General features: G+C 36.6%; 1 protein-coding gene and 1 long non-coding RNA gene across 7 annotated transcripts in view; one reads left to right on the top strand and one right to left on the bottom strand.

Moving 5' to 3' along the window:
• The window catches only part of Racgap1 (Rac GTPase activating protein 1), a 31,488-nt gene that overhangs the window by 5,248 nt on the left and 3,585 nt on the right, over positions 1-22,655 (bottom strand). For 3 of the 6 annotated variants that reach the window (XM_078014719.1, XM_005324932.5, XM_078014720.1), the window contains exons 2-13: positions 20,983-21,069; positions 18,637-18,725; positions 10,738-10,940; positions 9,576-9,712; positions 8,556-8,625; positions 5,767-5,820; positions 5,027-5,107; positions 4,535-4,652; positions 3,365-3,495; positions 2,366-2,530; positions 582-677; positions 296-494 (exon numbers count right to left, since the gene is read on the bottom strand). In XM_078014719.1, coding sequence (XP_077870845.1) covers positions 296-494; positions 582-677; positions 2,366-2,530; positions 3,365-3,495; positions 4,535-4,652; positions 5,027-5,107; positions 5,767-5,820; positions 8,556-8,625; positions 9,576-9,712; positions 10,738-10,940; positions 18,637-18,721 — 1,339 coding nt within the window. In that variant the 5' untranslated portion in view covers positions 18,722-18,725; positions 20,983-21,069. The remainder of the gene's footprint in view (positions 1-295; positions 495-581; positions 678-2,365; positions 2,531-3,364; positions 3,496-4,534; positions 4,653-5,026; positions 5,108-5,766; positions 5,821-8,555; positions 8,626-9,575; positions 9,713-10,737; positions 10,941-18,636; positions 18,726-20,982; positions 21,070-22,655) is intronic. The other 3 variants (XM_078014721.1, XM_040280662.2, XM_040280663.2) reach the window with 2 other exon arrangements.
• LOC144364839 (uncharacterized) lies at positions 450-19,510 on the top strand. The gene is made up of 2 exons (XR_013422924.1): positions 450-518; positions 18,617-19,510. It is a non-coding gene; the product is annotated as an uncharacterized LOC144364839 (long non-coding RNA).

Genomic DNA, 22,655 nt, shown 5'->3' with positions numbered 1-22,655 from the left:
CTCTTGGTATCAGGAAAATAAATCAAGATGGTTCCAATTTCTAAAGGACAACCTGACACTTGAACAAAAAATAAGAGCAATGACAAAGGCAAAACAAACAAATAACAACAACAAAACCTATTAATACCCTATACAGAAAGGAAGAGGGGACAATCGTAGGGAATACGTACATGGTTATTCAAACTATCATGAGTATCTACTGTTTCAGGCCCTGTACTAGGTCAAGGATAAAATAGTAAAAAAGCCCAGTTCTGGTGGAACTCACATTCAGGTGTTAATATATGTATGCCCATACCTGCTGCTTCCATAAAGGCTTTGTTTAGCCTAAAGGTTAGAAGGGGTTCTTTGAGGTTTCGAAGGAAGTCTTTTAGAAGGCTACAGATGGCATGGATATCATCCACTTTGCTGAGAAGGGGTACGGTTTTCACTCTGAGGAATTTCTCTTTCAGCTCTTTTACTGTCCGATCACAGCCTGAGATCCTATACAAGCCAGTCTATTATCAAGATGAAAATTTTAGGTAAGAATCTCCTAATTATTAACACAAACAATAAATTCACCCTGTTCTAGGGTTCACTCTTACCTCAGTTAGCCCTCTCTGCTCAATTTCATTTACACAGTGGACAACAATAGAGGGAATCATTGGAGAAGTTTGGGACACAAAATCAGCCAGCATTCCCTAAAAAACAGAGTTTCCAATTATTATTTACATCATTTAGACCAACAGAGGAGAACTATGCATTTAAGAACCATTTCTATTCTACTGTCATATAGAATGCATAACTGGGGCTGGGGATGTGGCTCAAGCAGTAGCGCGCTCGCCTGGCATGCGTGCGGCCCGAGTTCGATCCTCAGCACCACATACCAACAAAGATGTTGTGTCCGCCGAGAACTAAAAAATAAATAAAGAATTCTCTCTCTCTCCTCTCTCTTTTTAAAAAAAAAAAAATAGAATGCATAACTAACTAGAACAAATTAAAAAAAAAATCACTTCTAGACTAATGCTAAATCTGGGATACATGTCAGCTTTTAAATTCCTTTTCTCAAAAAACATATTAAAACAGATTCTCAATTATTTTTTCTACCTCCAAACTAAGACTGATTTATGATCATATATACCATACTCTTGCATGAACAAATAATAAGACCACCAGCTATGACTGCCTCCATCTCTTCTCAAGGGCAGCAGAAAGCAAGCAATAATGAGATTATAGGTATGGTCTTTATTATTTTGAAAAAGAAAATCTTTTTACATTTTAATCATTCTTAGCAAAAAAATTATTTAGCACAATTCATAGCTGATCATGATATAAACTCACTGTATAGGGGAGAACTCCATGATTACAGAAATACCATAAAAAACCCATAAACACTTATAAGAACTATTAAGATTAAGAGAACAATAACATTTGATTTTCTGAGAGGTGGGTGTCAATGTTGTTATTTTGCTTTAATTCTTACTAATATTGTTATATAATCAATTTCTAAACAATTTACTGGTAAAGGTGGGGAGGAGGTGATACGAGAATTAGTAAATCAAGAATGGACGTGTGTAGCCGGTACAGTGGCACACGCCTATAATTCAGTGGCTCAGGAGGCTGAGGCAGGAAGACTGCAAGTTCAAAGCCTCAGCAACTTAGCAGAGATTTTAAGCAACTCAGCAAGATCCTGTCTCTAAATAAAATAGAAAAAAGGTCTGGGGATGTAACTCAATGGTTAAGCACCTCTGAGTTTAATTCCCAGCACCCAAAAACTTTAAAAAAATTAAATGGACTTGAGTTAGTAATCATAAAAGAAAACTGATAGAGTCAGTAGTCACATTAATCTGCATACTTTTTTGGGGGGTGGGGAGGGGGGTGGGTACCAGGGACTGAATCCAGGGGAAACTTACCACTGAGCTATATCCCCAATCCTTTTTATGTATTTTTTTAAATTTTGAAACAGGTTCTTGTTAAGTTGCTTAGGGCCTAAGTTGCTGAAGCTGGCCTTGAACTTGTGATCCTCCTGCCTCAGCAACCTGAGTCACTGGGATAATAGGCATGTGCCACTGAACCAAGCATTGACCTGTATACTTTCGTTTATGTCTGAAATTTTCCAAAATAGGATAGGATGGAAAGAGAGTATAAAGTAAGGAAGAGGAGGAAGAAAAAAGGAGAGGGAGTAAGGAAACAGGAATAAAGAGGGGAGGGAAGAGGAGTTTGTTTTAAAAGGTTATTGAACAGGCAAACCCAATAGAACTTTGCTACAAGTTAACATTTTACAATTTCTATTCATTGTTCATGGAGGAAAATGTATTCAGCATCCATAATTTTAGAACAAAAACCAAAATTAAGCCTTTGAAAGGCTAAAAAGCCACTTGAGTCATACCTCTCCAATCTTGACAGGTGTTCCTATCAGAGTAGGAATGCAAGGAAGGGGACAGCGGTCCCGACATTCTGGATGAGAAACCACACGACAATCTCGACACTTCAGAGACAGCTTGCCAAATTTTATCCGTTTCCCACATGGAACACAGGATTCAGGTTTAATAACCTAAGGATAAAACAAAACAAAACAAAAAACCAAAATTATCTTCATTGTCACCGATATCTATTGAACATTTAGTATGTGCCAAACATACTTCTAAGGTCCTTATACATGCTTTTTATGTAATTTTCCAAAAAATCCAATAAAGCAGGTTTGTTTTCTTCATTTTAAGATAAGAAAACAGAAACAAAAGGAGGTTAAGTAACTTGCCTGAAGCTATCCACCTGGAAGACAGCAGTATATAGTAGTGGAAAGAACTTGTCTCTTGACAACTTGTCAGAAAACCTGGATGCTAAATCTGCCACTATCATATGGCTCAAACAAGTCAATTAACTCCTGTAAGCTTGTTGGTTTGCTTGGATTTTTATGAGGAAACCAAATGGTATAAAGTTAAAACATTTTGAAAACCTGCTATGTTTTCAAATATGGCATATGACTATAACCTCAGACTCAGGAGGCTAAGACAGGAGATCGCAAGGCCAGCCTCAGCACTTTAAGCTCTAAGAATTTAGTGAGAATCTGTCTCAAAAAAATAAAAAGAACTGGGGATACAGCTCAGTAGTAAAGCATTCCTGGGTTCAATCCCTCGAACAGAAAAAGATGCCACATTCAAGTACAAAATTTAAGCATGTATTACTGAAAGTACAATTATTTCTAAAAAGTTGTTTAATACAAGCCTCCATAATCAGGAGTTACCCCTGGAGATTGAGATTGGAAAGAGGAAAGGAATTTGAAATTTAACTTTATAACACTAAAGTGTTTATATTTATTCCAGTACATATTACTTTTCAATTAAAATATTAAGAGTCCTGAAAGAAAATGAAGCAATCACAGATCTACCGTCTTAGAGACAAAGTCATGCAGGCGCATCCCTCCATTACTCTGTGGTGTGCCTGAACTCTCATTCTCGGTTCTTGGCTCCAGAGGTCTACTGCTCAGGGTGGAGTCACTGTTCCAAGGTTGTAAAGTACCTAGAAAACAAGCAAATTTAAACTTCGTCTTAAAAATTTGAATTTTAGCCCCACTTTTAATTTAATTGATAAACAGTAATCTGTAAGCATAACCAAAAGTGAATTCCAAGAGCTTTGCCAAAGAAAAAGTTTCAAGAAAAACTAAGTTACATACAATGGCACAGATGAGGATAGCAACCTGAAGGTAAAGCATGACACAAACACATCTCTGGTTCTCAGTAGACATCAAAAAGAAACTACCCACTACAACCAACCCCTATCTCCAGGGCTTCTAAGCAAACAACTCTCTCATGATCAGAGGAGTAGAGGTAAGGGAACAGAAGGAAGGAGAAAGGAAGGGATAGGGGACGTGCTGGGACTGAATTAGAGCAAATTATATTCTATGCTTATATAATTATGTCAGAACAAATCCTAAGGGTCCAGGGTTGTGGCTTAGTGGTAGATCACTTGCCTAGCATGGGTGAGGCACTGGGTTCGATCCCCAGCACCATCTAAAAATAAAAATAAATAAAGGTATTGTGTCCATCTACAACTAAAAAAATTAAAAATAAAGACTCCTAGGCCCGGTGCAGTGACGCACATTTGTAATCCCAGCAGCTCGGGAGGCTGAGACAGGAGGATCGTGAGTTCAAAGCCAGCCTCAGCAAATGCAAGGCTCTAAGCAACTCAATGAGACCCTGTCTCTAAATAAAATACAAAATAGGGCTGGGGATATGGCTCAATAGTTCAATATCCCGAGTTCAATCCCTGGTACCCAACCCCCACCCACCAAAAAAGAATCCTAATATTATGCATAACTAAAATGAACTAATTAAAAAAAGAAAAATGAAACCAATTCTCTCAAATTTTTACTAGCTGTTTTAGAGATTTGGGGTAGAGATGAGGTACTAAGATTTGAACCCAGCAGTGCTCTACCACTTAACCACATCACCAGCCATTTCTTTAAATTTTTTTAAGTTGCTGGGATTATAGGTGTGCACAACCATGCCTGGCAGTTATCAGTGGTTTTAACAGGCAATTTATTCACAAACTAACAGACCTGTTTTCCTTCGGCTCCTTGTCAAATATGGCACAGTTTCAATAGTGGACACAGCTTCAATGGGCCCACCATCATTGGGAACAGTTACTGTAGTCTTTGCAACTATGGATTCATTTCCCTGTAACAAAAGTAATAATAAGAGAAGGAGGAACATAAAGATTCTAACTTTCTCTTCCACTATACCAAAGTTGAAATTTCATACTTCAAAATATAAATTTCAGTCACAGGAATATATATATGTGTGTGCAATCACAGGAATATATGTATGTGTGTGTACACATACACATAAGCAACAAAGAAGCAAACCTACAGCTGACAACTGTTTACTTATTAAGAGTAATCTGGAGGATAAGAATCTTATCACATAGGAAAGCTCTTATCAAATACATCTCAAAATAACACTGCAATGTTGAATACAGTGTTTTTAATGCTCAGGAGTACTAATCTGTGGTATGATCAAGACCACAGTTCTCTTGGCCTTACTCTTCTTACCTGGTCTACTGTGGAGCCAATGGAACGAGTTTTCTTTATAGGACCAGGGGGTCCATCAACAAACTGTCGGCTATTGGAGCGCTAGAGAGGGGACAAAGACCAAAAACCTTAGGGCCAAGTATATCTGAAGCACAGAAGATAAAATTATTCCATCAGACAAATGGATGTAAGTCCTAAGACCCAGGGCTACAGTAAATGACAATGTGCTCTCTCTCATTGCCCATTTCTAAATGAAGAATAAGTCGTACAAACATAAAAATGCCCTCAGTGCCCTAGAAAAAGAAACAAGCTTTGGAGAAATTTAGATGACAGTGCCAGAAAAAGTAGAGCTGTAATCCTATCTAAGTACATGAAGTCTATAGAAACACATTAGGTACCCTAAACAAGCAGACACAGATAGATCTCTATATCCTATTATACACACATTTCATCTGAAGCTTATATTACAGCACAAAGTCTGCCATAAAAATTCAAATGACAACTCAAAACAAACTTAAGTATTTCCATTTCTACTGTATGAGATGCAGCCCAGACAAGTGAAATAGGACAGAATTCTGTCCTGAGTCACTTCCTCAAAGACTATTAATACCAGCCCTACAGCATAAATCCTTCAGTAATATGTATCTAACAATGACTAGAACAAGTATCAGGAATGGGGTACCATAGCAAAATTTCTAGAAAAACACACTTGAGTTGTTACTTTTGTAACCAAAAAAAAAGAAAAAGAAAGAAATACCTACCCTCTTTTCTCTCTTCTTCAATTTGAAATTCTTCACCAAAGAAGAATCCCAATCCTGTTGACAATTATACTGCATTAATTTATTTCTTTGGTTAGGACTCTCCTAAAGCCATGCAAATAAATTTACAGGGAACTTTCAAGGCTTCTTGAGTCAGAATGCCTAACCTATAATTGGAGAGGAAAGGGAAGATCTCCAGTGTTGTAGCTTTAGAGCTACTTAGTATATTAATATGCTTTCTTTCAAAAACTGAAGCTGTTATAATAGAATCAGGAATCAATATCACAGAGGCATGAAAAGGTTAAAGAATCAACTGCTATAGTAATTATTTCCAGTGCCTTGTCCTTTATTTCTGATTATTTTTGTAATTAATTTTAGAACTTACAGAATGCTAGGCACTATATTGATCATGTTAGATATGATTCTTTCCCTTAAGGGACTGCTAGTGTCTAATCAGATGTTCTATTGCTACTTAAAAAATTTGAGTTTAGGGGGCTGGGTTTGTGGCTTAGCAGTAGAGTGCTCGCCTAGCACGTGCAGGGCCCTGAGTTTGATCCTCAGCACCACATAAAAATAAATAAAGGTATTGTGTCCAACTACAACTAAAAAATAAATATATATTTTTTAAATTCGAGTTTAGTTTTGTGTCTCTCAATTATTCCTCTTTCTAAGATCCCCACTCCGGAAAAAAAAAAAAAAAAAAAAAATTCTTCTTTACCCTGAAGAATTTTTTACTATGGTCTAGTTTCAAGTCACTTATTCTAACCATATGCATTCGCTGAAGTTTTTTTACCTGTGATTTCCTTATTTCTGATTGTCCCTGTCACATATAGCAAATAGCACCTAGGCTAAATAAATTCAAATTCCTCAATTTATACTCAAGTAATTTAGCTTCTGGTTATTTGATTCGGTTTCAGTTATAAGAAATATCATAACAGATCTAGCTCAAAAATCAGCTAATAAGCTGTTGTTTTTATTATATAGCCAAGACCTACTCTATATTATTCTTTGCTTCAAAAAGGGGTTGCCTAGGGCTGGGGATGTGGCTCAAGCGGTAGCACGCTCGTCTGGCATGCGTGCGACCCGGGTTCGATCCTCAGCACCACATACCAACAAAGACGTTGTGTCCGCCGAGAACTAAGAAATAAATATTAAAAATTCTCTCTCTCTCTCTCTCCTCTCTCACTCTCTCTTAAAAAAAAAAAAAAAAAACAAGTGAGGATCCATCACCTATTAGATGCTAATACTTTAAAAAAAAAAAAAAAGGGTTGCCTAGTATTTATATCCACAAAATGGCCATATTTCACACCTTGTCTAACACTGAGTTTGGCCAGAAAACTCCTAGGCATGTTACAAGTAGTTGTCACTTGTTTTGCTATGGCAGAAAAATCAACCACCAATAAGTTCCTCTGATTTATTCTTTTGTTTGCTAAGTTTCTGCCAGTAACAAAAAAGATACACTAATCAGAGCTGAGGTTGTGGTTCAATGGTAGAGCGATTGCCTAGCATGTGTGAGGCACTGGGTTTTGATCCTCAGCACAGAAAAATAAATAAATAAACAAAATAAAGATATTGTGCCCATCTACAACTAAAAAAGAAATCTAAAAAAAAAGATACAATCAATGAACTACCAGTCTCCTAAATAAAAAAAGACCAGCATATCTATCAGGAGATGACCTTTTACACAAAAACATCATCAAAAAGTAAAAGAAGGATGCTGGCTCATAAAAGCAGGTTACAAAGAGTTTAAACATGTTATTCATTTAGCAAAGCACTATACACTGACTAGAAATTCTCATCACATTTTTCTGGCTGAAGTCCTAGCACTTTGGCTTTCTTCTTTTTTTTGGTGGAGGGGGGAGCAAGGGCAGTACTAGGGATTCAACCTAGAGGCCTCCTACCACTGGGTGACAACCCAGTCCTTTTATTTTATTTTAAGGCAAGTTCTCGCTAAATTGGTGAGGTTGGCTTCAAATTTATGATCCTCCTGCTACAGCCTCCCAGTAGTTGAGACTGCAGATGTGTGTCACTACCCTTGGTTTCCTTTTAATTGCAAAGTATAGTTACCTTTCCTCTAGAAAACTAATTCAGAAATAAGGCACAGGTCAGCCAGGTGCGGTGGCACATGCCTACAATCTCAGTGACTAGAAGAGGCTGAAGGAGAAAGATTCTAAGTGGCCAGCACAGACAACTTAGGGAGACGCTGTCTGAAAATAAAAAAATAAAAAACGCTAAGTACATAGCTCAGTAGTACAGCACCTCTGGATTCAATCCATATCACAAAAAAGAGAAAGGGGCTGAGGCTGGGGCTCAGTAGTAGAGTATTTGCCTAGCAAGCACTGGGTTTGATCGTCAGTATTTTATAAAAATAAATAAATAAAATAAAAGTATTGTGTCCATCTATAACTAAAAAATTTTTAAAAAGAAAGAAGGCACAAATGTATTAACTCCAAGAGCAGCAAATAAACTCTGCCTAGATAGTCTTGAAAAGTTCTTATTGTTACCTGGGGCTTTAATAAGTACAGATATCAATTAGTACATGCAGCTCAGAGATGCTTTAAATAAACTTGAACTCAGGCCAAATCTTGAATTCTACATTTTCACTTCTAGAAACTAAATAAATATATACTTATAAGATAATCTCTCACAACTTATAAGTTGCTGTCTCTGAATCCATAACATATCAATTAATAAAGCAGTAATAAAGGGTGTCCAGAAGAGAATAGGAGAGATGCTCCTCAGGGAGCAGGATTAAGAAAAGTAAATATTATCTGAGATCAAATGTTTATTACCAGTGATTCATCAGTCTTATCAAAGCTGATATCTGATAAAATTGAACCAGATTCATCAATGGTTGACAGCCTAGATGAACAAAACAATAAACTGTTAGACACACAAGACTATAGAAAATAAAACCCACCAATATTCAGAACAAGTCCCTCTGGTCAGGTAACAGGAGCAAGTTCGTTGCATATTTTCTCTAAGGAAACAACTATGAGTTCAAACCCTGGCTGCAATGGTTGCTTTTTTATGTTTTTATAGGAATGTGTGCAAAATACAGGTGTAGCATAGTTGCTTTTTCAGGAGGGCTCATAGCAGCAGGTGAAAGTTATAGCCAGGGCTATTGGTGCTATTCCCTACTGACTCTATACTACAGGTTACTAAAAATTCACAAGGCAAAGAGTTGAAGTTTCATTTGATCCCAATTATGGCTGCTTTCTACAAGACAGTATTATCAAGCATTGGCTTTTAAGAAATGAAGTCCATTTATCTTCTTAGTTATAAAGATTCCCCATAAAACAACCAAGCAACAAAACAAACAGTTCTAAGAATGCTGACCTTTCCCTACTTATTGTATTGGGGTATTCAATTTGAAATTTGGCTGAGACTATTTTAAATAGTGATACTGTGAAACAAAATTACTGTCTAGTCTTAGGCTCACAGCAGCCTTTCTAAACCAGAAAAGCTATAAGAGATCTCTGGAGAGTAAACACTAAAAGTATTGCTGAAATGCCACTTTCACCTTTAGGTTTCTTAGCAATGTGTAGGATTAGTTATTGATGTGCAATTTAGCCCTGACATCATAATTTTACCCCTAGTGAGACAACATCCTAAGGAGAGATGATTTAAAAAAAAGAAAAGAAAGAGAGTGAGAGATCCCTGTGCCTTTATTACCTACCACCCTTCTCCCAATCTTTTTCTGCTTTCTTCAGCACACATTTCAGAAGCAGTATATTTAAGAGTTCAGATAACAGGAACTTCTGACAGTTGGGTTGCTTGTGATCAGATAACAACAGATGCAGTTTTCCCACCTTTTGTTCCCAGCATTGCCACTGGATGGTTGGCCTCTGTTGAGAAAAGCCAAAGCTGATTTTTGCTCCTCACTTAGTTGAATGCTTCCAGATGTGTCACACATGAGCATCTCTCGAATCAGCTGAATCTGTCGTTCCTATAAACCAAAGCAGGGTAAAATATCATAACTAGCCAGGGAAGAAAGCATCACCTCAAATTTATGGAACAAGCAGACCAGAAGACATTAAAATACAGCATTATGCAAATGGGCCTTCAGGAAGGTGGCTACACCAATAGCATATTAATTCACATCAAGCCTAGATTGTGGCTCTGATTTCTGATTGTTAAAATGAACTCCATCTAGAATAGTGGGGTTTCTGCTATAATACTTTTGGATCAAACTGCTAATCCAAGAGGAAAGTAATGCAAAATGAGAGTCCCAAAATAGATTTCACATAGCAAAAACATTTTAGTGTCATTTTATAAGGACAACTATTGACTTTTCCTAAGGATCAAAGGAGTCACTTGCCTTTCTAAATGGTGGAGCAAAATGCATTAAAATAAATACAAAGCTGTAATGCACTGGAGCCAGACAATTTGAGCTTACTGAGGCATCTAACACTGAACCAAGATGGATTAGTCCCTTCAAGAAAAGGGCTTTCCTTTGCTGCACCCTGGCACATCAAAATGATAGTGTTCTATGTCAGTTACATTGCTCAACTGGTTAACTACATCTAGCCCTCTACCCTAAATTATAGAGCAGTGATGAAAGGAAAAGTTCAAGTTTCCTTGCCTGTATATATGACAATATATATAATATTCCCACTATTCACTTAAGGATGAAGACATTCTGGGGAACACTTATAATAAACTGTGGGATGGCCAATAACTTGTGATAGATCAAGAACACTAGAATTTTCCTGCCTTCCCCACCATTTTAACTCTAAATTCTCACTTATAATCTGTCTATTGAGTAACAGTTTCAAGTCTAAAAGATAAAAAAATTTTAATTTTATGAGTCATAGGCTACAATTCCAGTTCCAATCACTGGAAGATGTCAAAGGACTGGTCACTTTCAGTTCTTTAATGTGGAGGAAACTTGGTATCTTTGGCAAGTGGAAAGATTCTCAGATGATGCTTCCCTTGAACCACCACTGTTCTAGCATAGAAAACAATACACACCAGTTTTTCACAGTCAGCCTCAGCTCGCTGTCTCCGTTTAATCTCTACATCCACTTGATTTCGTGCATGCTTTAGCTTAACATCCAGAGCACTACGCTCAGTCTCTGCTTTCATCAAAAGATCCTTGTATTTCCCCAGCTCATGGTCTGTTCTCTGCCATTTCTTCCGGAAATCCTCAAAGTCCTTCGCCAACTGGATGAATTCTGAGGAAAGGTGAAAACTTCCATAATTCAAGTATGAGCAGAATAAAATACTGCTCAAATAAACAGATCCTAAGTTAGCTTTACTATAAATACATACTTAAGGAACCAATTGAACTATGGGCAAACCCAGCTGAAAATAACCAGGAGCAGTTCCTGAATATGTTTATCAGTTATAGATGAGAGCTTTGTAGGGAACAATTCCTGAGTCAATGGGCCACTTACTTTTGGCTTAGCCAGTGGCATCTGCTATAGAATATGTTAACTCATTAGTCACCTGGCTCCAGATGCAACACCAACACTGAAACCTCCTGAACAGAAGGCAATCAAAGGGGTATACCTGTGGGGCAGCTGTCACGCACCAGGACAGTTACAGCTATAAAACAAAAACAGTCTCTTTTACAGTCACGCATTGCTGCGCCAGAGACGTTAAACAGCAAATTCAAATGAAACTGCTGTAATATGCTCCAGTAGATGTAGATTAATATTACAGATGTCTAGGCCTGCAATTCCATTCAGCTATATAATTATACAAATATTGATTTGAAAGTAAAGAGCCAATTTGTTTTTGCTGTTTAACACTGCCTGAAGGGTATGTAAACATTCCAGTTGGAAAAATAGGAGAGAAGATCATAAAAGTTCTTTAAAAGTCACTGATAGCAAAATATGAACTCTTCTTAAATGTCTGCAAAGACAGCATCACTTAAGTCAGCAACTCAAAGCAAGATAACACTTGTGGCATTCATTCTTATCACCTGCTACTGGTAAAGACTGTCCTACAATGTATTTGCCTTACAATTTTCCGGTTAACCTCAATCTATCTCTAAGCATCTCTCTCCACCAACATCTTGGAGGAAGGTTCCAACATATATATCTACTGCTGGTCAAACTAACATAGTTTACAGTTGAAACTAGGTCACATTAAAGCAAAGCCAACACATTCTTAGGCAGTAAAGGCACCTTTCCTATTTAAATTTAACCCATGAGTATAAAAACAATATAGTGTCTTTTTATAACTTGACTAAATTTCAGACTTACAAATTGATTGCTGAGAGCCATTGCCAAGTAGGAATGATGCATCGAAATTTTCTTGTCAGCCTACCTCATGTTGCTTAGAGGAAGGACTCTCCATTGTGGAAATGGGCTTGTCTTAGACTCAGATCATTTGCAGTGACAAGGCACGTATGCTTGAGTAAGGTGACCTTGCTCAAGGACCAGGGCGGATCTGGGTTTAGGGCGGATCAGGTTTTAGGGAGTATCCCGCTCCTTGGGTTTAGGGAGGTCCCAGGTTTAAGGTGTACCCTGCCAGGAATAGGGCGTATCCTGCTGATAGAGCCTGGTAGAGAACGTGGATTTCCCCAGTGTGTAGAGTGCAGGTGTGAGTTCGGGAATAAAGAATTGCTGTTTGAATCTACAAGGTTGTGAGTGGCTCGTGATTTTGTGCCCAGCCAGACTGCAGCAATTGATACCAAGTCATTCTAAAGAAACCAAGTCATAAGGAAACCTTAAGTTATAGCGAACAACAAATTTTAGCAAAATAGGACTTATGACCTAGTTATCACAATGCAAATATCAAGGACCAAAAACTAAGTTTTACCATGCAAATAACATGTTGGTTTAGCTAACATATTATTGGTTTTAAAAAATTATTTTAAAAAACACAATATAGCTCTTTGCAAATTTAACTATTTCAACATTATAGATTCACAAGAAAAAAATTTTAAGCAAGAATTTCTTATTTGGACATGTTGACTCTGACAATTCATCAATCATTACTCTCACATTAGTGCATTTTTGTGATGTATACAATACTTCAATTTCAAGAAATACACTTTTAGGCGGGTGGGATGGCACACACCTATAATCCCAGAAGTTGGATTGCGAGTTCAAAGCCAGCCTCAGCAAAAGGGAGACATTAAGCAACCAAGTGAGACCCTGTCTCTAAATAAAATACAAAATAGGGAATGTGGCTCAGTGGTCAAGTGCCCCTGAGTTCGATCACCAGTAGCACACACAGCCCAACACCAAAAAAAGAAATGAACATTTAAACCTCAAAGTCAAATTTTTTCTAGTTCCTCACTGTGGTCCATTACACAGTATTTCTAAAGATGGTGTTACATATACAATCAAATATTTACTGAACTGAAAAACAATTTGATAATGGAAAAATTTCCATGCAATCTCATTTTGCTAGTTTGTTCTTTAGGAGATTAAAAAAAAAGTGTGTATATATATATTTATAAGTGCTACTGGGAATTGAACATATTATAGGTACTCTACCACTGAGCTACACAAGTCCAATTTTTTTTTTTTTTTCCCAAGACAGGGCCTCACTAAATTGCTGGGATTCACTAAATTGCTAACAGTAGCCTGGAAAATTTGCAATCTTTCTGCCTCAGCCTCCCAAGTCACTGGGATTACAGTCATGTGACAATGGACCAGTTTCCTTTTGACATTCTTAAGGGCAGGGATGTTGTGTCTTCTCTGATCCTTTATCTTCAGTGCCTTGCACCCTACCTAACACATAATAGGCTCTTAAATGTTTGTTGAATTAGTGAATAAAGAATTGCTATTCAGATCACATTTAAACTCTAGGCATCCAAGTTCACTTTACCAATCAAATTAAACTTACTTCCTATACTACACAATACTTTCTCTAGCTAACCCAGTCTGTCCTTGCTCCCAAAACAAACACATATTTATTTCTGTCTTCTCATTTCATGAGCAAGCTGTGTACCTACTCTTCTTTACATACCCATTTTTCAAGTCCCATCTGCACTGTGAACCCTTTCCTAATCATTTTGCTCCATATTAAGTTGTTCTAGTCTTCCCCCAAAGCATTTATTGATATTTGTGTTACCTACTATTTTATTAGGAAAAAAACCTGAGTTTCCTGTGTTCAGCACACTATCCTGGCTTGCCCTCTCATTAGTTTTGTTTGTTTTGGCAGTACAGGGAGTTGAACCTGGTACCTCTCACACTGGCTCTCCACAGAGCTACTTGTTATTTTTTATTTTGTGACAGGATTTCACTAAATTGCCTCGAAATTGAGATCCTTCTGCCTTAGGTTCCAGAGTTGCTGAGATTACAGGCCTGGGCCACCGTATCTGGCTATTCACAAGCTCCTACGTGTATGTAACACACTTTGGTTATATCTGCCCTTTATCTATTCCTTCCTTCTTCCTCTTTCCATCATGTATGGGTGATCTGATCCACTTGTAAAGTGCTAATTCTTTTTTTTTTTTAACATTTATTTTTTAGTTTTAGGTGGACACAATATCTTTATTTTATTTTATTTTATTTTTAAATGTTTAGTTGGCTTTCTCTCCCACATAATAATATAAGTGGAATTTTTATTTTTTTTATTTTTATTTTTTTTAGAGAGAGTGAGAGAGGGGGGAGAGGGAGGGAGGGAGAGAGGGGGAGAGAGAGAGAGAGAGAGAGAGAGAGAGAGAGAGAGAGAGAGAGAGAGAGAATTTTTAATATTTATTTTTTAGTTCTCGGCGGACACAACATCTTTGTTGGTATGTGGAGCTGAGGATCGAACCCGGGCGCACGCATGCCAGGCAAGCGCGCTACCGCTTGAGCCACATCCCCAGCCCTTATTTTTTATTTTTATGTGGTGCTGAGGATCGAACCCAGTGCCTCAAGCATGCCAGGCGAGCACACTACCACTTGAGCCATATCCCCAGCCCATAAAGTGTTAATTCTTAAAAACCAGATCTAGGTCAGGCCTAGTGGCATACACCTGAAATCCCAGCAGCTCAGGAGGCTGAGACAGGAGAACTGCAGGTTCAAAGCCAGCCTCAACAACTTAGCAAGCCTGTAAACAACCTAGCAAGACCAAGACCCTGTCTCAAAAAATTTTTAAAAAGGATGGTGAGGGAAGGGGAGAAACGAAGGACAGCAGAATAAAATAGACTTTATTATTGCTGTATGTATATACGTGACTGCATGACCAATGTGATTCTACAATCTGTACACTCAGAAAAATGAGAAATTACACCCCCTCTGATTCAAATATATGATATGTCAAGATCATTGTACTGTGATGTGTAACTAATTAAAACAAATTTTTAAAAAATGTAATTTGGGGCTGGGGATGTGGCTCAAGCAGTAGCACACTCGCCTGGTATGCGTGGGGCGCTGGGTTTAATCCTCAGCACCACATAAAAATAAAATAAAGATGTTGTGTCCACATCTTTATTTAAAAAATAAATATTAAAAAATTCTCTCAAGAAAAAAATTTTTTAAATGTAATTAAAAAAAAAAGGATGGGGATATGGCTCAGTGGTTAAACACCCATTGGGTCCATCCCCAGTACCAAAAAACAAAGACAACCAGATCTATCTTACATTTTTCTTCCACCCAGATTCGAATTTATTACTACCTGGTGGATTTTCTTTCGGACTTGGGATGGCTTGGTAAATGTAACAGATTGAAAAATTAAAATAAAAACAAAACACCAACCTGGAAGAAAAAAAGAATAATAAAAAAAAAAAACTCCTGTCTCTGAAACTAAAATATTATAATTTTCTTGATGACAAGCACCATATCACATTTACCTCATAATGTACTTATTATACATAGTTTAGCAAAAACCTACTCTGTCACTGGCACATAGTAAGTACCTGCTAAATATTAAGATATACCTATTCTTCATATATACACCAATGATATCAAAAAAGTTCAGGAAGCTTACAACAAAATAAAAATAGAAGGTAAAAACCATGAAGACTGGTGAAAACAAAGATAATAAAATATATAGGCTATTAAATTATTTATTGGAATATTAACTTTCATTCTTAGCTTTGGGTAACCTTGAACTTAGCTTTAGAAAAACTGGACAAAAAACAAAAAAAGAGAGAGAAAGTAAAGAAATTGTGAAGAAAGGCAAGAGTAAGGAGTCATCAGGGCATATGTGGCCATGGAGGGAATCCCTAGGATCTGAGAAAGGGAGAGATACCTGGGTTTGCAAAAGATTTTAGAACCTAAAAACCATTGAGTTACTCTAGTTTCTCAAAAGCCAACATTGCAAATTATAAATCTGGTGCAGGGAGCAAAATGTTCTTCTGTTATAAAATAGAAATAAATGGGAAAATGGAAATTTGTTTATAAAATAAAGATATCTGTAGGGGTTGGGGCTACAGCTCAGTGGTAGAGTGGTCACCTGGCACATGTGAGGCACTGGATTCAATCCTCAACATAACATAAAAATTAATAAATAAAATAAAGGTATTATGTCCATCTATAACTAAAAAATTTTAAAAAACAATAAAAACATAAAGATATCTGTAAAAATAAGTATCTTTCTTTTTTTTTTTTTGCATGATCACTTCCAAAAGTATTTTCACAACTAGTATCTCAATTTATCCCCAAATCCTCACACAGAACTCCCACAACAAAGATAAAGACATTTAAATTCCTATTTTACAGTTGGAGAAACAGACAGAGAAATAACAGTTAAAAGCCAGCACTAGTTTCTGAGACACTAAATCTCAAATTCTTCCCTCTATCCCCACATGCTATCAGCTGTGTCTTCCCACAAGTCTTATCATAACAATCTTTTCTACACATTTCCCCTTGTTTCCATCTTCAAAGCACCACTCCAGTAAGGAATGGAATTCCTCTTATTGCTTCTTTCCTGAGCTATGGCAACTGTCTCCTTTCTAATCAGTCTCCCAGCCTCCACCTCTGATGCAGTCTATACCTATGACAGGGTAAATCTTACTGAAGCACAATTCTGATTATGTTACGACTCTGATTCTCTTCAAACCCTCTTGTCACCACTCAGACCTGAAATGTCCTCATTCATTTCTGTCTTTTGGGATCCTACCATATATCTAAGGTTCAACCAAACCCTACTTTCCTCCATGAAGCCATTTAATTGTCCTTTTCCCTCAACTCAACATACACTAGAAGATGTGATAGGTTCTAATGAAATATTGCTGAATGAACTTGGGTTTTAAGATCCCTTATTTCATATCTGCCCCACTAGACTTCAAAGTAATCCATCTTCTGAAATGATGTGACCTCAAAGAGAAGACTGATTAATATGCCATTGTAGTTACTGAGCTGATACCAGATGACAGGGTCATGCAGCAGCTATTAGAGAGAGAAAATAGAATATTGTTCTGAGAGGCCTGTAAGTGGAAAAGAGCTATTAAAAGCATCAATCAATTAAAAAAAATATATCACATGGAATAAGCAAGATGCCATACTAAGAAAACTATGGAGATAAAGGAAAGTTCAAGACATAGTTCTTGCATTACTTTCATACTAGTAAGGCTGACTTGAGAGCAATACTTACTAAATTGGCAATTTCTGAAAATATGAAAGAGGACAGGATGGAAATACAATGAAAAGCTGGCAGAGAATAATTTCCTTATGTCACATATATCAGTGCTATTAGCTCCATTTTCCTTTCATGCTAATTAACTTCCCAGACTATTCCCTCTATCAACACCTCCTTTTTCTTTTTAGCAATACTAGGGATTGAACCCTAGTGGCACTCTACCATTGAGCTGTATCCCCAGCCCTTTTTATTTTGAGAAAGATCTCACTAAGTTGCTGAGGCTGTTCTTGAACTTGTTATCCTCCTGCCTCCCAGATCACTAGGATTATAGATGTGTACCTCATACCTGGCTGGCTAACATCTCCTTTTTCTTTCCAGCTGTTCACCCTATCTCAATCCTTTATTACACCTTAAACATACGAAGTACATAAAAGTGGGTGCCTAGTTTCTCCTTCAAAAATAAATTATGACTTTTTTCCTCAACTGAAAATGTTTCATGGAACAGAGAAAGGCCAGAATAAAAAAATATAATTACTCTAAAGGAAAAAACCAACATCCTTAAAAAATCTAAATTTTTCTCAGTTCATACAAAAATGAAATTGGCAACTAATGCCAACTATTCAGTGGAAACAGAACCTTGATAATGAAAAAAGACTAGATAAAATCCATATATAGAACGTTTGGGGGCTGGGGATGTGGCTCAAGCGGTAGCGCGCTCGCCTGGCATGCGTGCGGCCAGGGTTCGATCCTCAGCACCACATACCAACAAAGATGTTGTATCCCCCGAGAACTAAAAAAAAAATAAATATTAAAAATTCTCTCTCTCTCTCTCCTCTCTCACTCTCTCTTTAAAAAAAAAAAAAATAGAAGTTTGGTAATGCACTCCTGTAATTCAGCATCTAGGATAGCTACTACAAAAGGATCACACGTTCAAGGCTAGCCTCAGTAACTTAGTGAGATCTGTCTCAAATTTTAAAAGGGCTGGGAATGTAGCTCAATAGTAAAGCACCCTTGGGTTCAGTTCCAAGTACCCTCCCCCCCAAAAAAAGAATAACTACAGAAAAAATTTTAGTGCCCATTTGGAATGTGAGTGCCCTTTAAAAGCTTTGACCATGTATAAGAGATTTCACTTTCTTTTTAGATAATCCAAAAAAAAAGCAACTTTAAGACTGGAAGATAGGGGCTAGGGTTGTGGCTCAACAGTAGAGTGCTCACCTAGCACATCCAAGGCACTGGGTTTGATCCTCAGCACCACATAAAAATAAATAAAATAAAGATATTATGTCCAACTACACCTAAGGGGGAAAAAAAGACTGGAAAATACTTCAATTTTGTAGAAAACACAAATTTGAAGTGTGTGGGGTTTTTTCCCTTTTCTGCACAGATCAGCTCAGAATGACTTACGGAGTTCATTTCCTTCACTGAGAATCTCCACCCGGCGCACAAGCTGCTCAAACAGATTCCGCAAATTCAGCATTGTGGTATCCATCTTTCTGCCAAGAAATCAAATATACATTAGGGGTCCTGTCTTCCCACCTTGACAAAAGATTTAATAGCAATCCAGTACAGCTATCAGTAACCAACATCTGGACTCTTACGTTTGCAGCTAATTATAAGAACCTCAAACCAACAACTGATGTTTTGTGTGATCCTTATTATAAAAACAAAGTTGGAATGTTAAGGATTATTTGAAAACTAGAAAATCTTTTCAGACCTCTAAAGATAACACTCCCTCTCATGCCTTAACCCCCTAACGCTGTAATCATTCTGGTGCTGAGGAGGAAATTAGGAACAATTAGGTAAGTTGATTACAAGATGACCAACTACAAAATGTAGTTTTTTAGTCAAACCTATTTATTAATAAAACATTTTTACCACTTTACTTCTTCTGAACTTTGAAGTCCCAGAATGTAACTTGAAAGGTTTATTTTTTATTACATTTTTAGCTAATTTCCTATTGCAACTGCCTTTCAAAATGCAGGACATGGTCAGCACATTTCCTACCAATGGCATAAATGACATCACACAAGTGATTAAGTTGGGAAATTGCCAGCTCAGCAGCACAAGAATTATTTCTGTAATGCAGGATTCTCTGCTGGACTGTGTGCAGGGACTACGTCTAATAAATTTATACTAAGTATAGGCAAAGGATTATGTTGTACCACATTCTGGCATCAGGGAGACAATACACCACCTTCACAGTTAGAAGGGCAAAGGAAAAATCATTTGTTATACTGTGTTCTATATAGTGAATTTCAGCTTCTTACTTCCCCCCAAAGACCTGCTGATATTACATTAAAAACATAGTCCTTTGAAGGCAGTTCTGTTCCAAATAAACTTCAACTGGGAACATTTTGAGGAAATAAGATCTCCATTTAGCAGTCAAGAAAGAAAGACATTTACTGGATATTATGAAAATTATCAAGAAATAAAATAAAAAGTCAAATTTGATTTGAAAATCTAATATTCTCAAAAATACTACTAAAAGACTCCTCTTATGTTGCTCTAACCATCATTTAACAATCTAGTTCAGGTTGTTATTTCATGTATCTTAATAAAATTTTAAAAATTTTTTTATGAATCTTTAGAGATTTTGTAATTTTTATAAGATTATGAGGGCAAGAAAGAGGGGAAAAAAAAGAAAAAGAAAAAACAAGCCACAGAGGAATATAGAAGTACAAAGCTATTTTCTATTAAACATTACAGAAATATTCATACTCATGTGACAATTGCTGTAATAGCAAAAAAAAAAAAAAAAACCACCTTTGAATTCCAAGCTTGGATGGAATATATACCTGAATCAGGGCTGGAAACCAAGATCTTCAAATGGCAATGTTATCTTTCTAAACAACATAATCACAGCAAGTTGCTAATCAACCAGACCAACAAATTTATTACATAGATCTTTCTCTAAACTAAGAACAAAACTAAAAAAATAGCATTAAAGCTCTCAGAAAGACATCTGGAAAGTCATGAAGATGCCCATAGATTGAACACAAATAAACAAATAAGACCAAGTACTATAGGACAAAGGCAGGGCAAGGCATTCAGTAGTCAATTCAAATTATGATTTTCTTTGGCTCCCAGTAAAAACGGAAGACACTAATCAATAATTTTAATATAGGGTACTGATTCCTTTCATCTCAACACTTGTTCATATATCCTAAAACTTTAAAACAGTAAACTTCTTTCTAAGAACACAGAAAAGGAAATTTCCATGGCCAACTAAGATATTAAAAACTGGCTTAAAAATTGAGTTTTTAATGTTTTAAATGATAATAATACCTGACCTTTTGTCCTCTCTATGATTTGAATGTTTGTGTCCCCCCAAAATTCATGTGATAGTATTAAGAGGTGATTAGGATGTGAATGGGATTAGTGCCCTTATAAAAAAGTGTAAAGGAACTAGTTTGGCCGGGTTTGCCCTTCCACTACGTGAGGACACAGCAAGAAGGCACCATCTTGGAAGCAGAAAGCAAATCTTTATCAGAAAAAGAACCTACTAGTGCCTTGCTTTTGGACTTGCCAGACTGTGAGAAATAAATTTCTATTATTTATATATTATCCATTTTAAGATCTTTTGTTATAGCAGTAGGAACAGACTGAGGCAAGCCCCCTTTAAAGAAAAAAAAAAAGCCTCCATTTTCTCAAGTTCCTTTAGTCCATTATTCTCTATGTTCCTCATGCATATTTCCTGGAGCGAGGTAGTCTCTTGAAAAAACAAGTCTGGTTGGGCATAGTGGTGCATACCTGCAATCCCAATGACTTCAGAGGCCAAGGCAGGAGAGCTGCAAGTTGGAGTCCAGCCTCAAGAATTTAGCAAGACATTGTCTCAAACTGAAAAAAAAAAAAAAAAGAAAAAAGAAAAAGTGGGTGTCTGGAGGTAGCTTAGTGGTATAGCACCACTGGGTTCAATTCAGAAAGGAAGGAAAGAAATACAAACCTGATCCTGAAAAAAACTAAACACATATAGAAAATCTAAATGGGGTAAATCTCACCACTGTAACTGGTATACATACAACAAGGGCAATCTACATTATTTTACTAAATGATGCCTAGGAACAGTACTTAGGAGGTGGTTATTTAACTAAATTTGTAATGCTGTATTATAAACAACAAAGAGGCAATCCTTAACTGTCAGATCTTCATGGTCTCCATATTTAGAGTTTTACAAATAGTTGATTATCAATTTTTGTTCTTCCCTCAATACCCATAAAGTTCAATCCTCCAAATGCTCAAAGAACTTATCAAATATTCCACCTTAACCATTACATTGCTGTCCTATCCTACAGATTTCCAAGCTTGACCTCCTCATTTTTATTAGTCTCCCAGTCACTTGCTTCCAAACTTCAGAAACACCTTTGGTTCTTCCCTTTCCTATAAGCACATAACCAACCCCTATAGTCTCTTCCCTTATTTATATATTGGACCCACCCCATCACCACTTGGAAGTTTAATCATTCACTTCAATTGATCTGACTGCCTCAAATGACATCCATGCCACCAGTCTTTCCTCTACTGCTTTGGTCAGTTGCCACTTAGATACACATACCTTGCACTTCAATTTAATTTTACCATTTGTTTCTGTCTTGTATTCCAGGTAGATTCTAAATTTGAGGATGAAACCTTATATTTGACATTACTGTATTACACACATCCAGTATTTAATATGATGCTTACACAAGACATAAATAATGGGTAAATGGAAGTCAGAGAATATACACACACACCTATGATACCTCTGTCAAAGAATTCCGATTCTACTTCAACATTATTGTATAACATAGGTTAAAACAAAAAGAATAGTTGGTGAGAGGTGGGGGTAGAATTCTTGGAATAAAGCTTTAGCTCCTCAATTTACCAAAAGCATAAACTTGGGTAAATTACCTAAATTCTGAGACTTATCTATCAAGTGAAAACAACAGTATTTGTCCTATTTATCTCACAGAAAATTATAAATTGATGTAGATAAAAATATTATAATGTATATATTATCAAAATATAAAGTATATATTTATATGAAAGTATGAAGTAGGTTTTTTTGAGTCTGATGGATATTAATTATATCCTAGAACAGTGATTCCCAAGTCTACTAATTTTTTATAGGCAATCTCCACATAAGGATATCACAAAAAGTCAGAATTTTACACTTTTTAAAAATAGTGTTATACAGTTAGAAAGAAAATCAGTATTTATTCAGTATTTATAAAATGTACAAGGTACATCTGAAGTGATTTGGGCACGAAAACTGATATTTCATGTATATATTTTAAGTAATCTGATTAATTAACTTCCTTTTACATACAAACACAACTTAGGCTTAGAGACCTTAAATCACTAATAAATGATGAGCTCACAATGAAACCCCAATCTAAGTTCCAAAATCTATGTTCTGGGAGGGGAATATGAAGAACAGTAGAATT

Source organism: Ictidomys tridecemlineatus, chromosome 6 (genome assembly GCF_052094955.1).
Source record: "Ictidomys tridecemlineatus isolate mIctTri1 chromosome 6, mIctTri1.hap1, whole genome shotgun sequence".
Taxonomy (NCBI): domain Eukaryota; kingdom Metazoa; phylum Chordata; class Mammalia; order Rodentia; family Sciuridae; genus Ictidomys; species Ictidomys tridecemlineatus.
Note: the sequence above shows the minus strand (reverse complement) of the source record. Positions and strands in the feature narration are given on the sequence as shown.